Raw genomic sequence first — 15,535 nt, forward strand, 5'->3', positions numbered from 1 at the left:
CCAAGTGATCTTTAAAACACCAGATGTGTCATCTGCTTATAAGCCCACCATGGAGTTCCTGTTCACTTGGAATAAAATCCCAGATCCTCCCCAGGCCGCTCAGGCTCTTCCCACCTTCCCGCCCCAGGTGCTCCAGCCACTGGGCTCGTGACTAGCCAAGCACCTTCTGCTTTCTGGGCTTTCCCACAGCCGGTCCCTGCTGCCTGGACGCTCTCCCTTTTGCTCTAGCTTGTGGCCATGTCTCAGTTCTCAGCTGAAGCAGGTCCTTGTCTAAAAGACCCCTCCCGGGGTCTCCCTGGTGGTGCAGGGGTTAAATCTCAGCACCGTGAAGCTACTGGCAGCCACTGAAGCATGCGTTTGATAACCTGACTCGCATGGCGCAGCAGACCTCTCCCGTCTTGCCCGCTGCTCCCCTCAGCAGTGTATTTCAGTAGATTCTCCTGTTCTGCTGCCCACCCTGTCCCTGGTGAATCCTCTCACCCTCTGTACCTCTGGCCTGCACCCCAGCTCTTGTATGCATAAATAAATAAGGCTTTTAAAAATATTAAGTGTCCTTTTCCTGTATTTCCAATCTAAACTCAGGCTGCATTCATCACTCTGCATCTAACTGAGGCAAAGGGCAGAATAAAGACCATGATGATGGGGACACCAGGAGAAAGCGAGGGTTGGTCTGGTACTCACTGTAAGAGGGGATTCCATAGGCTTGTGCTGGAGGTGGGTAAGCCGTGTAGGGGGCGGCCTGCTGGATCCCGGCACTGTACTGCGCCTGGCCGTAGGTTGCCATGGCTGCGGGGGGCTGGCTGGGCAGGGCACGTGGGCGAGGGCTGCGTGGAAGGAGAGCAGATTAACACTGCGAACCCAGCCTGGCATTCCTTCCTCCTTAATTTTCTCTCAACACCACCATTTCCCTTTGGGTATTTACTCTTTCCAGGGCGGAGACGATGTATATGGTCATCAAATCCCATTTCATTGTCCTCTTTCTGGAAAACTGGGAAGATTGTATTTCCTAGCTCCCTTGCAGTGGGGTCAGCACCGGGTTCTGCCCAACAGAATTTATGGCCACTCCCAGGGCTGGTCAGTAAGACCACCCCCTGCGGCCCTCCCTCTGCCCTCTCTCCTCTTTCGGCAGTGCCTCACCTGGACTTGAGTAGCCCCTCTGTAGATGACCACCCCCTGCACACAGCGGTCCCACTTCACTTCACAATGAAAACAACCAGCAATTCCTGTGCTTAGCAGGAGCCAGGCACTGCCCTCATCACTTAATGTGAACTGGCTCGTTATATCTCATTACAGTGCAAACACTTGGAGGTAGTTACTGATCTTATCCCCATTTTATAGACCAGAAAACTGAGGCAGATTCTCAGTAACATACTGAAAGCACACGGCTGATACCAAACTCGAACTCTGGCTCCAGAGCCCGCCCCATACCCTCTAGTTTAAATACCCAGATACTAAATCCACCTGGGCTTGACATCCCGTATCTAACTATCCTAACTGGCATATTTACCGGTAAATGCTCATGAGAGCCCCAAATCTGTATCCGATTCCATTTTGGTTAAACACTTTAGTGAAAGGTTCAGTTACAGAGTTCCTCCTCAGGGTAGGGGTGAGATGGCTGCATGCAAATGTTTATGGCGTGATCAAAAGATGATCTCCTGCCTTTCTTTTTGGGTACTGCCATGGAGAAGGCTTGGGGAGCTTGTTGCAAAGTGCGTAAGAAACTCATTTGTGCAGGAGATGCCAGAACCAACACCGGAAGGCTTTTCAGCAGTCAATATTCCTGCTCTGTGAGGTGCCTAGAAGTGCACCCAATGGGTCAGGACTTGGTGCCAAGTGGAAAACTGTACTAGAAAATGTTCCTAATTTACACCTTTCCTTAGAAGAAGAAGGAGGAAATCTGAGCTCATCAACTTCTGCTTCCCATCAAAACCAATTTATCCTGCTGGGATGAAACAGGGGCTGAAATGAAAACTCAGAGAAAGGAGTTCGCTAGCCCTGAGGCTTGGGGGAAAAGTTAGCGAGTTTTAACAGACGTCAGCTGCTACTGACAGTTGCAAACATCTGGAGGGAAAGGATGGCTACAGACCGTGTTCCTTAGAATAAGCTTCTCCATGTTCCCGAGGGAGAAGCATGATCAGACATAGCAGAGCTGACCATTCAGATGAGGGGCACCTGACCTGCTTTCCAGGCCGAAGTCAGGACTGTGCTGTGCAGCGGGCAGCTCCCCAAGGGGGAGGCACCTGGAGGACCCTCGGTAAGCCATCCCTAAGCCCCCCTCAGTCCTGATCACTCCCCTGAGGGTGCGGTCATTCTGCCCACCGTGTTGAGACCTCTGGTTCCTGGCTTGTCTCCTCCACTAGGCTGGATGCTCTCTGAGGGCAGGGGCTAGGGCTCACTCATCTCCAAGCCCCCAGGGCTCAGTGGGGGATTGGCAGCAAGGAGTGATGGGTGCATGCTGGCGCAAAGGATGAAAGGAGCAGGCAGGAGGGGAGTAAAGAGAGGAAGATGGGGTGCAGGAGGGAGAGGACATGGAGAGAGGCAGGCGAGAGAGAGGGAAGAAGAGAGAAGGGAAGAGACAGGAGAGAAGGGAGAAAGAGCTGACGCCCGGAAAGGAGAGAAGGAAAGGAAGAAACAAGAACAAAGAGAAGAAAGGAGGAAATAACAGCCACCACGCAGCACTGCTCCAGGCCCATTCTGGGCGCTTCTTAACCCCTTCGCTCACTTCAGGGGGCAGCAGGCGGGCCAGGCCCCTTTCCCAGATGGGGAGACCGAGGCCAGGAGTCCTTGGCTCGAGGTGGCTCTGCTCATGAATGCTGGTGCTGGGGTACCCGCCTGAGCCGCCACCCTCCAGAGAGCAGGACGCAAGGCGGGGTACTCACCGCACGAAGAGCTGGGACACACTCGCGGGGGCGGATGTGGTGGTGCCTGGGGGAGAAAAAGAAAAACCGTGAAGGGCTTTCGATGTCAGAGTCACGCTCCGCAGAAGCTGTGGCTTCACACGCCAGCTTAACCGGGAAGAGACTCAGACTTGCCGCCAGGGACTTTCTCAAACACAAAAACTTAGGGTGACGTCTGAGCGCTGTTTGTTTTCTGGGCACAGTTTGCAGGCTCTCACTGAAGCACCACATGCAAAGAATCTATAGCATCTTGAAACATCAGAGTGGAGTCCACCCTCCCGCCCACCCCAGAGACGACCTGAGGCCAGAGAGGCAGGACAGACACGGGTGGGCCAGGTCACAGTTAGGACCTCAAGTCAGGTTTCCCAACTTCCAAACTGGTGCTGTCCCCACCCTGGAAGGAGAACCACTCTCTTCTCTCCCTCCAAGGCAACCCAAGGCCCCAGAATGGCAGACACCGGTTGGCTTTGACTGTCCAACATCCGTCTCCTCCTACCAATGACAGCACCGGGCGTTGCAGGCCTCCCTGTTTCTGCCCGCGTGGTACAGGTGGGGCCGGCCCCTTCCCTAAGGCACAGGCACATCTGGTGTCATCTCCTCGGCTCTAGGCAGTGTGGGGCCCAAGCTCCTGGTGCAGCTGCTGTACCCCTTATCCCTGGGCATTCGGGACCCAACCACTGCCCAGAGACAGTGATGCTGGGGTGATGGCGAAGTGATTGGATTAAGCTGGGAGAACATTTGCAAGAGGATAATTTTACAGATGGACAGATGCCCAGGGCGTATTTGTGCTGTGTCATCTTTAACGGCGCCACTCCATGTCCTCCTGCGGAGCCCAGCAGATCCCAGATCACCCATCTACCAACCGTAGCAACATGCCAGCCACAGCCCCTACAATGGAGGCCACCGCTGGGGTGTCCCTGTACCTCCTGAGAAGGGCCCCAAAGCCCCCAGAGCTCCGCGCCTCTCTTACCCCTGGAGCTGCAGGCCAGGTCAAGCAACTCCAATTCCAAATCTACCACTTAGTGTAATGAGACTTTGGGCAGATTTCCCAGAGTTTCTGGGCTGCAGAGTTCCCTCCTGTGGCGCGGAGGGTGGGGAATCTCACAAGGATACGTCAGGATTAAATGAGATGACGGTGGTGATGATGATAACGATGATGAAATCTATCATTTGTCTAGTGAACTACATTACCTGGATTAATTATTTTAGTCCTGATGGTCCCTCCCAGGAGGAGGGTTCTGTTCATGTGCCCATGTTACAGAACCAGAGGCACAGAGAGTTCAAGTAACTCCCTCAAGGCCACACAGGTCATAAGGGGTGGACCGTGGTCTGAGCCAGGTTCCCGGGGTTTAGCTCTGCAACTGGGGCTCGGCAGCGGGCAGTGACAGTCACCGTGATAACAGCAGCCAGCACCCACGGAGTCCACGGTGTGAGCTACATGCCAGTCCCTGTGTTAACTGCTTGTACCCCTCATCTCGTTTAGTCCCCATGTCCGCGAGAAAGCCTGTCACTTTCCCACAGTAAGGATGAAAAAAGGGGGCCGTCAAGCTGCCCAGCCTGTGGGCTTAGGAGCTGGGGCTTGAACAGAAGAATTATTTAAATTCCAAACCATTTCCTTCATCACCTTCCTGGCCGAGTCCAAGAAAGGCAGTGTGAAATGCGTTTCTTCCAGTGCATGGTATTGAAAACAAAGTCGGGACAGCAGTGGTCTAAGGTCAAGGCAAGCCCCTGGCGCACAGTAGGTGCGCACTCAGGGTTTGCTGCCACAGGCTGGGCCTCCTGCATCTCCTTCTTCGCCCTCTCGCAGGCCCGGAGAATGAATTGTCTCTTTCTAAGCAGCCACAGTCTCATTATTGGTAAAAACCCGTGATCTGAGTGTCTAGTTATACATAAGTTACTGAATTAAACATGTTGAATATGTTTCCTTTAATAAGTACGTAAATATTCATAAAAATCGAAATCTATGGAAACATTCCCATGGGCTCCGATTCGCTGGCATTCGATACATGTGAAGCAGCCTCTGCCCGGCCACCTCCGTGGCCTGATTTGCATGCTCTGCTTCCCTCCCCGCCCTCTGTGCCTCCGAATTGTTGAGCATCAACCTCCCCCGCACGAGCAGGTCCCCTCTCGGCTGTGCAAACCTGCAAGATCCCCACCTTGCCCACCCAGCACCCCCGAGGGAGACCATGCCCCTGAGAAGCAGCGCTCGGTGGGCGCGGAGGGGTTTTCCTCCTGCAGACCCGGTGATTTCACCACAGGCTTGATCTGTTTCTGGTTTTCACTGGGATCACATGTAACTTTTCATCCTGGGCCACTGGGGGTGGTGGTGGGGGCTGATCAAGAACCTGGAAAATTACTATATTATATATAGAAAGGTCTCCTTTCCCCTGCTCCCCGCCCCCCTCACCTTCCTTCTCTCCTTGGTAAGGATGGCGTAGGCCTCATTGAGAATCCTGAAAGCAGCTGAAAAGGGAGGGCTCTTCAGGTGCCTTCCCTCCTTCGGGGGGTCTGGAGTGGGGCTGCGTCAAGATCAGAGATGCTCAGGGCTTTGGGTGCAGGGGAAAGAGGGGTGCGCCGGGAGCAGAGCGCCTCTTGGTGGCCCTGGTGCCCTTGCTGTGGTGCAGGCATGACGTTCTCAACAGCCACAGCTCGCCAGAGGGGTAGAGAGGGTGTGGACTGGTCATGAGGCCCCCAGGATGCCAGAGCATTGCAGACCCCGGGGGTGGGCATGCTGGCAGTCTGGGGGAGTGGCCATACTTCTCAGGGTCACCGCGTCACAAACACAGCGCCGTCAGCAGAGAGGATGATCCCACCATGCCAGTCATCGTCCACAGGGGAGCACCGGGCCCCTGGTATGGTGGGAGCTGGTGCCCAGCAGATGAGAGGGACTTCCCACTGACCCCACATGCTGCACTTAGCCTCATCAGTGCCACTGACCTCGCCATCGTGGACAAGGCTGAGGTCGATGGAGAGGTTGCCATGATGACTTATGCCCACATGGCAGCACTGGCAGCAGCCCCAGTGACCTGACTCATCGCCAGATCTACTTACTCCCAGTCCCACTGCTGGCCTGCGGGGAGGTGGGGTGGCCGTCTCGTGCGGGGAGGGGCAGATCCTCCTCCATTCACTTCTGAGTTTAAAATCCTAAGCCTCCTTTTCCTCCCCAGCTTCCTATAGGTGCAGGGAGAAGGGTTAGCTAAGTAGATAGTCAGAGCCTCTGGGATAAGTTCATGGGTTTGTTCACTTGTTGATTCATTGCCTAGAATGTGCCAGGCGTGTGCTAGAGCTGGGCTAGCACAGTGAGCAAAGGCAGGCAGGATGCTGCCCTTGAGGGGCTTCCTGTCTAGCAGGTGAGACAGAGGCTGACCTAATAATTACACGAAGACACACTTGATGACAACTCTAACAAGGGCCCAGGGATAAGCTGGATGGTATAGAACATAAGAGCACGGGAGCTCGGACACTCATAGGATTCGCCCAGGGACCCCATAAAATGCAGACTTGGAGTCTGTAGGTCAAGAAGCTCGAGGCAGGGCTGATGCAACAGGTTGAGAAACCACCCTCTGGGCAGCAAGTTGAGACCACGGGCTAACAAAGAACAGCAAATTATTTTCAAAAAGAAAATCGCAGTTCTGGGGTCATAAAAAGACATCTATTCTAGAAGTCACAAACTCAAACACATACCGGCGTCCAAGGAGGTCAATATGGGGACACTAAAGCTGGGGTCTGTGTGTGAACACACAGTTAGGTGTGACTGTGTGTGTGTGTGTGTGTGTCGATGTGAAGGAACTCGCCCGAGGACAGTTTGCTCACTGGTTCATGCATTTGACAAATGTTTATTGGCACCCACTATGGGAAGAGATCTGCAACCCAAATCTCATCATTTGTTAACCTAATTTTTTCCCAAAGAAAGCATGTAGGCTTATGGCATCAGACCCAAATTCAACTCCTGCCTCTGTTGCAACATAACAGTGGGAACCCTCACCTGACACTTTCTTGCTCTCAGCCTCATCTGCAAAAAGGGGTGATACCTTAGACCTACAGGATGCTGCAAGGATGCCAGGAGCAGGTACCTGCCAAGTGGTAACAACTCCACACAGGAGCTGTTATTAGTTCCCCATTCTCTGGGGGCCCTTTCTTAAGCCACTTAAATCCAGGAGCCCAATTTGAATGTTCACACTTTTTTACCTCTCACTGGGAGGATTAAAGAAGCTAATGATTCTGAAAGTAGTAACCACTATTATGATGCCTAATTGGGCCCCAAGGGCTGCTTCTAACATCCTGTGAGTTCAGGCAATTTTGAGTGTGAGATGAGACAATTTCGAGTGAGATGATTTCGAGGGTGAGATGAGAATTTCTGGAGTGAGTCGTCACGAGGCAGCTTTTGCTACAAAAGGTGCATGTTTGTAAATACTCAGCGTAGCTCCCTCTTAGGGGTGGGGGGTTCAAGTGCTCCCAGATCAGTAGGAGGGAGCACTACATCAGGAGTTCAAAAGTGTGTGCCCCAATTTTGACTCCCGCTGAGTCTCTGGACCGCTCCTGAGAACTTGGAGGAATGAGGACCCCAGAGGCCAGAGAGCGAGGATTCCAGAGCAGGTGCCAGTATGATCTTCTATTGAAATCATCACAAATCCGTTCTAATCATATTAGAACAATGATGAGACCATCGATGTCATGATTTTTCATATCTGGGAAAGGTTTGAAGTCATCCTTTTAAGATGAATTGGTTGGAAGGGAGTCACTTTAAAGGAAAACCAGGAGGCGAGCTGGTGTGACTTTCTGGCAGAAAGTGGCCTGGGAGAGAGTGACATTTGCCCTGGGAGAGATGTCGCCATAGGGGACAGGTCTGTACCCAAGGAGGCTCAGATAATTAAAGGGTGCCCTTTTTCATAAGAAGGGGATTCCCCACTCCCTTGAAACTTTACCAATACTCCACCAGGGTGGGATTTCTGTTCCATGCAGGTGGAGGTATTTGGGGAGGAGCTGAGCCCCAGGAATACAGCCCAGAGCCTCCCAGGAGAAGCTGACCTGTGGCTCCCCCCGGGAGGACCCGCAAAGCTCAACCTGACAGCTCAACCTGGCAGCTCAACCTGACTTGAATGAAGTGAGTCAAAAGAATCTCTTCAGCCCCAGGCTGGAACCCATGAGACTGAAACTGAAAATCAGACCTTGTCATGCCCAGGGCAGAGGGGGTCAGGAAGTCTGAGGAAACCTGGCAGCCCAGCCTGTTCTGTGGGGCGGTGGTTTCACCTCTCCGAGGAAACACTTAATGAGATTATAGCATTGACATTTGCAAAATGTACCTGCATTTCAAAGAAAAAAATTTCTATTTAGCTTTGCTTTCTTAGTTCTGCAACTTTGCCCCCTTCTGGAACTCTCTTTCCAGAAGACGGGATACAATTCAAATCCAATTTTCCCTTGAATAATAATGATGATAGTTAATATTTCTCAGTTGGGTCCTACAAATCAGGGTTTTATCTCTTTTATTCCCCATTACAATGCAACAAGGAAGTTATTATGTATATTTTTCAGATATGGAAAATGAGGCTGGGGGAGTTAAGGAGACTTTACCAAGGATTCAAAGCCATTGTCAAATTCAAGTTATTTATGATTTCTAAAGACTGCACTGTATTCACTCACCCATCTACCTAACCTTCCACCTACACATCCATCCATCCATCCATCCATCCATCCATCCATCCATCCATCCATCCATCCATCCATCCATCTATTCATCCACAGTAAATAATTTTTAAGGATCCACATGCACATGGGCCACACAGGCTAATTAGCTGTGTGCTAATTAGGAAATTTAAATACATATATAGGAATAAAAAAATTGTCTTTGCACTGGAAGAATTCAGCATCCAGAACAATGGCCTCAAACTTCAGTGCACAATAAACTTATCTACAGAGCTTTTAAAAATATCCCATTGATGGGCCTCCCTGGTGGCACAAGGGGTTAAGCACCGCACTATGAAGTAATCCACAGCCTCTGCAACATGAGTTCTATCCCCGGTCGGCCAGGGAGAAACCCACATGGCGAGGCAGACCTCTCCTGTATTGCTTGCTGCTCCCCTCAGCAGTGAATTTCAGTCAATCTGCCTGTTCTGTTCCCCGCTCTGTCTCTGGTGAATCCTCTCACCCTCCCCCCCACATATCTGGCCTGTGCCCCAGCTCTTGTACGCATAAATAAATAAATCCGTAAAAAAAAATCTCCCATTGCCCAGGTCATACTCTTGACTAATTTAATCAGACATTCTGGAAGTGGGATCTAGACTTAATGTTAACACTTTCCCCCAAAACTTCTCCGGGAGTTCATTGTGCAGCCAGGTTTAAAACCAGTGCTAGATCCTGGTTCCCAGATGTGGTCCCTGGACTGGTGGATTACCATTACTTGGGGCTTGCTAGAAATGCAAATTCTCTGGCCCCGGTCCAGAACTTTATGGAATCAGAGATGCCGGATGTGGCCTCTTTGCTGACAAATCTTCCAAGGTGATGCAGAAGAGGGTTTGAGCACCACTCACCTAGATCCTGACTACTCACAGAAGCACTGGAGCTTGTTAGAGATGCAGATTCTCAGACTGGATCAAATCTGCAATTTAACCAGGTTCCCAGGTGATTCTGTGCTTATTAAGAGGTAGAAGCACACAACTAATTTCCACTGAGTGTTTTTAAGCAGCTGCAGCACCCTTAACAAGATTCCATAAAGTCTTTTTAGCCATAGGCCCACAGGTAGGTTACTCTATCACGTTCCTGTTTTATTTCTTTACAGAAATCCCCACTACCTAAAATCCCTTATTGGTTGAAAAACACAGTAATTGCCACTGTCACTAGCACCAAAGTTCTGGGCAGGAGACTGTCTTTTTTACCATCACATTCCTGGCAGCCACACCAGGGCTGGCCCAGGGCAGCCAGTGCAGTCTAAAGCAAATGCATGCAGAAAACTGTCTGCATCACCTGGATGAGGAGACTGAGGCTCAGAGAAGGGTGGGGACCTGCTTTGTTTCATACAGAGAACAGATGACAGGGCTGGGAGACACACGTGGCCTGGCTGAACCCAAGCCCGCTGGAGTGACATGTGGTGACCATGGGGGGGGGGGTGGGTGCAGAAAGTGCCTTGGGAGCAGAGTGACTGACCCCACCCTGGGAGCAACTGCTTCTAGGAGCAAAAGAAGTGAAAATTACCCTCGGTGTTCATCTGCGGGGGCGCAACTGAATGAGCTGGAGGCACAGTCACTCTTTGGCATGCTATCCAGTTTAAAAAAAAAAAAGGGCTAAGTGAATGAAGTAATTAAACACACACACAGATCTGGTGGGTGGCAGAGCTGAAAGCAATGGGGGGCTCTGCGGGGGCCCTCAGGTCTAGCTCCCCTCCACAATCCCCTAAGTGTAATCCCACAATGGGGTCTTCCCTGGAGCTGGGCCCCTGCACTCACTCGGTGAAGACCCCAGACCAGAAGGAAGGACCAGGGGTAGGTCACAGGCTGGGCAGGAAGAGAGTGGCATGAGGGGCCACAACCTGGGTGGAATACCCCCCGCAGAGCCCCAGAGAAGTGTGTGCACGCGACTGACCCCAGGCCCCACCTGCTCTGAGCTTGACCGTGACCTCTCTCTACCCTTGTGCTCTGCCCCCCAAGCCTGACCTCGGCAGGCAGTTTGCACATAGGCAGGGAAGGGGCACAGAAGGAGAGTGATCGCCTGCTTTGGGTGATGCCACCACAGGGGATGGGGTCTGAGGTCTGGGACCCTTCAGAGCTTGGCAGAAGTGATCATGGAGTTTAGACAAGGGGGCCCTGGAGCCTGAGCATGTGGGTCTGGTCCCTGAAAATGCCACTTGTTGTGCAACTTTAAGCTGGTTGTGCGACTTCCCCATGAACCAATTTCCACATCTGTAAAGGTGTAATATGAGCCCAACATGAGAGAGGCCACGAGCACATACCATATACATTATATTTAGTATATTACATATGTAATATTTAAGTATGACTGTAATAGTTAAATGAGGAACCGTACAGTATCTGATTAGGAGAACAGATTTTGGAATCAGCTACCTAGGTTCAAATTTTGACTTCACGTAATTATGTCATGTTGATGAAGCTACCTCACCCCTCTGTGCCTCAGATTCCTCTAAAATGTAAAATGGGCTCAATAACCATGTCCACTTCTTTGAGTGGTGGGAAGTGAGTTAACACACTACTCCCTGGCACAGAGAAGTGTCAAGTGTTTCTTTGTGGATGATGGAGATGGAGGAGGAGAATCGTGTTGTACTTGGCACCAAGTAGGTGCTCACAAAAACTTAGGAAGAAAGCGTGAGGCAGGGACTCCTCCAAGGGACCGCAGTCCTCAGCTCCCACTAGTGGCAGCTGGGCAGGCAGGGGATGCTGCATTTCTAAGGTGCTCAGTATTTCAAGAGAAATGAGAAATTCTGATTTCTATATGAACTTTCCCAATTTTGACAAGTTTACGTCTACTTAAAACATGGTGTATGCCAAAGGCACACCTGAGGACCAGACTTGGCTGTGAGCTGCCAATTTGCATCTGCGGTTTCGAATTCACAGTGGTTATTTGATTCAGAGGAGAGCCACTGTGGAGCAAGTTTAACTATTTACCACGCCTGCTGGACGTGCCAGGCGCTGGACATAATATCGGCTCAGTCCTTGCCATCAGCACGCTAGGGAGGGTGTCAGGAGGAGGCCGCCCTTGACTGGGGAGAAGCCCAAGGTTACGACCATGGCCCACGATCGTTAGGCTGGGAGGCAGTGTGGCTAGGATTCAGACTCGGCTCTTCCTTGCTCAACCGTACAGGATTTTTCCTGTCTCCCTTGGCCCTGAAGTGAAGGCAATCAGTGCTTTCCTTCTGCCTCTACTCAGAAAGAAAAGGGTGGCTGTCTTCTAACAGCGTGCTCAGACAGTGTTCTCAAACTCTGGAAGAGCCCCGAGTCATTTCCACGGATGTCTGAGAATGCCGGGGGTGAGGAGGCTGCGCTCTTTCTGGAGCAGTTTTGACCTGGAGCCCGGGCCCTCTCAGTGAGCACAGTGGTTCCCACTTCGTAGGTAGCCAGCCAAGCGGGGAGATGGCACTGTAGGTGACAGCAATAATTGCTTCCCGAGCCTCGGGCTGCTCAAAAGCAAATCTCTTGTGATCTTACATTTGACCAGATACAAGTCTCTTTGGCTTTCCACGACAGCTCTGAAGCACCTGTGCTCTCGAGTTGTCATGAAACGCAGACCGTGAAAGGAGAGGCCGCAGAGCTCTCAAACTGCAGCAGATCCAAAGCTGGTCAACTAAAGGGTTAAGCCCAACGGTTAAAACATAATAGCTTAATGCCTTTTGCTAACCCTGAGCTCTACCAGGAAGGCTGACAGATCCCAAACAGAGCAAACAATAGCTGGAATTGTTCTGGTGAAAACTAGTCCGGCTGCCTCATTTGCCAATAATTTTTAAACAGCTTAACTCTCCTCTGCTTCCTTGATTCCAACCCAACCTGAAAGCAAAAAGCAGCTGGGATCTCATCCCAATGTCAAAGCCCGGTAAACAGACGCCTGTCTGGATGCGGCGCTGACGGGAGAGCCCAGCGAGGAGTCGGAGCTGGGACAGACCCCGCGGGGCACGCCCAGCCCGCCGGGAGCACATCGAAACTGACTATTCTCTGTGGAGGTGTCAGCATTTCTTGGAACGGGAGACCAAGACAGGTAGTTCAGAACACGAACGAGCACACCTTTACCTGTAACGACTAGACAAAATTGTCAGCAATGTCTGCCTAAGTTTTGGTCCAGAGGCAGCAATCTAAAGGGCGGGAGGGGAACCTATCACGGAACGAGGGGACCGTCGACAGGATGCGTGTCTAAGGCTGCCAGCCCCTTACTCTATTCCAAGGACGTGCTGGGACCACCGCCGTCCGCCAGTCCCACCAGGAGGCCTACCTTCTGCGTCACTCAGAGTCCAGACATCGGCATCAGCGCAGTTAAGCTTCAGTTTACCCGGACAGTCGCTGTTTACAGTAAGGCTGGGTGAGATCACTAGTTCTAGCATTTCCTTGTACCTGGAAGAAAACAAAGGGAAATATAATTTATTCATTAATTATGCATGCTTACTAATGATTCCTATTTCTTTCCCTAAGAGTATAAATATTAAAGCTGATTACCTAAACCCAGCCATCTTATAAATTCTACATAATAAAAATTCACTAAACTTTTCATCAAAGGGAAATGAAGAATGAAAATGAAGTACTTGTTCCCCTCCGGAGAATACACCCACTTGATTAAAACTTTCCCCTCCTTCAGACTGTATTTTGCCATCAGAAAAATTATGTTTTAGTCTCTTTCCAATGTCATCTAAATGAGTTGGAGCCAGCCAGGAAGACCTCCCAGAGGAGAAAGCAGGGAACAGGTAGCATTTGGATTTGGATTCCCAGAGGCTTGCGGGGGAGACAGGAATTGACTGCAGTTAAGAGAGAAAAACGGACGCGGTGTTACAAGGAGAAAGCCTCAAAGGTGCCAGCAATGTATGACAAGTCCCTCTGGGCAGCAAACTCCACAGTCCATCACTGTGGTCCCTACCGAGAGAAAACATCAGCTTCTGAATTACTTACAACTTTGATATAAATGTTATGGCGAGGGAGGAGGGGAGCATAGGGATGTGTGTCTTTGGGACATTCTCATTTTATATTGGAAACTTTTCCAACTCTTGCACCATATCATTACTTAATGTTCTTAAATTCCTACCCACCATGGTTAGGAAGCAAGCTTTCTGGCTAATACCCAGAATATCAAATGTGGCATACCTGTTTTTCAGAGGATGAAACTACAACTGTATTGTTTGACATTGATTCAAGTTGTTCTCAGAGAAGGTTAAGCTTACTGATAGTGCAGCCAAGGTCATCGAGGGCAGGATCCATTATCATTGTTAATAAAAACGATGTACTGATTGATGGCAAAGTGGCTAGAAACTCAGATACTATCGTGACTAGGTCATGAATTCAAATTCCAGCTTTGCTACTCACTGCTTAAACAAGTTACCAAATATCTCAAAGTCAAAGGTTTTCCTCCCTGAACAATGGGGGAATATTAAAGTGTCTCTTTGACAAGATTGGTGAAGATGAAAAGAGATAATGGAAAGAAGGGACTTTTAGTAGGTAGTCACCTAAATGCCTGTTCACTGCCACAGGCAGTATGCTCACTATTGACAGTATGCTCACATACTGGAATACAATATAGCAGTGAAAAAGACTTGACCAGAGTACCATACAGTACCATGGACAGACTGCCAAACCAAGAACTGAACAAAAAGAAGGGCACCCAAGTTATAATACCATTTCTATGAAGTTCAAACTACACAAATCAATATAATAAACATTGCTTAGGATATAGACACATGAAATAAAAAGATAGTAGTATGCTTAGGAATAATAAACACCGGTTTCAAAAGGATGGCAAAGTGGGGTAGGAAGAAAATGAAGTTTGGGAAGAGGCACCCTGGGGACTTCAACTCTATTTTAGTTCAGGGGTTGACATAAACTATGGTCCCTCCAAATCCAGCCTGTCATCTGTTTTTGTGTGACCTCGGAGATTAGAATGGTGTTCTGTGTTTGTTTAAATGGCTGGGGAAAAAATCAAAAGAAGGGTAGCACTTCATGACATGTAGAAATTGTATGAAATCCAAATTTCGGTGTCCTTAAGTCCAGAACACAGCCTGTTTGTTGTTATACCGTATTATTCTCGGCTACTCTTACACTGCAAGTGTTGAGTAGAGGAGAGGTTATAGACTTGTAAAGCTGAAAATAGTTACTATCAGGCAGAAAAAGCTTGCCGACCCCTATTTTAATCTATAAGCAGGGTGCCAGAAAATTTCATATTATCCAAACTCATTCCTCTCATCCTTTTGGATGTATGCAAATAATTTAAGTTTAAAAAATAAACAATGAGGTATAAAAAAACCGCATAGGTCCTTAAGCATCCAAATGCTATGAGTATGGGTGTTAGAGGCAGCAAACTGTTAGCTAAATGACAAAGTCTAGTTAAAAACAAAATGAATTGTTTACTCACCCCAGGGGATTTAAAAATATTTAAAGTACTTGCCAATATTTAAAAATAAGGCATTTTTACAAAAAAATCTAGATTTTTAGCTACTCTTGAAAATAGAAGATTATTATATCCCTGCATAGCAACTATCAGCTGGGACTGAGTTAGTGCTGCCCAATTTAGTGAAGACATATGGGCTCTAGTTTGCCACAGTCCTTACCACTCCCTAGTGTATTGCATTTGATGTTCTTGTTCCATTTATTTTTCCTTCTGGTCCCTACAGGCCTTTACATTTGAGACCCTGGCATATATATCATCAGGCAAATCTGACAAGGAAAGAAAGAATAATAGGACCCTTCGAGCCTCCATCACAGAGCTTATTTGTTTTACTGAGTATTGCTGTCATCCTCAAGCACTCTTGGCACATCCAAGAGCATTGTTGAAATGAGAGCACAGCAGGAATGCGCTTGTGAGTTTTAACTCTAGGACAGAGCATTGCTGCTAAAGCACTTGGTGTATTTACCTTAGAGCCTTGCTTTAGATTCTGAAGGCCAAGTCAACATGGAAATCATCTTTATTTCCCCCATAGCACTTGACATAGAATCTTGTTCATT

At 49.4% G+C, this 15,535-nt stretch overlaps 1 protein-coding gene across 3 annotated transcripts in view; it reads right to left on the reverse strand.

Moving 5' to 3' along the window:
• The window catches only part of EYA2 (EYA transcriptional coactivator and phosphatase 2), a gene marked incomplete at its 3' end in the record, with an annotated part of 128,396 nt that extends 115,253 nt beyond the window's left edge, over positions 1-13,143 (reverse strand). For all 3 annotated transcript variants that reach the window (XM_084247047.1, XM_084247048.1, XM_084247046.1), the window contains exons 1-3: positions 12,825-13,143; positions 2,880-2,925; positions 682-824 (exon numbers count right to left, since the gene is read on the reverse strand). In XM_084247047.1, the coding sequence (XP_084103173.1) occupies positions 682-824; positions 2,880-2,925; positions 12,825-12,978 (343 nt within the window). In that variant the 5' untranslated portion in view covers positions 12,979-13,143. The remainder of the gene's footprint in view (positions 1-681; positions 825-2,879; positions 2,926-12,824) is intronic.
• Positions 13,144-15,535: the final 2,392 nt, after the last annotated feature.

Source organism: Talpa europaea (assembly GCF_964194135.1).
Source record: "Talpa europaea genome assembly, chromosome: 11".
Classification (NCBI taxonomy): domain Eukaryota; kingdom Metazoa; phylum Chordata; class Mammalia; order Eulipotyphla; family Talpidae; genus Talpa; species Talpa europaea.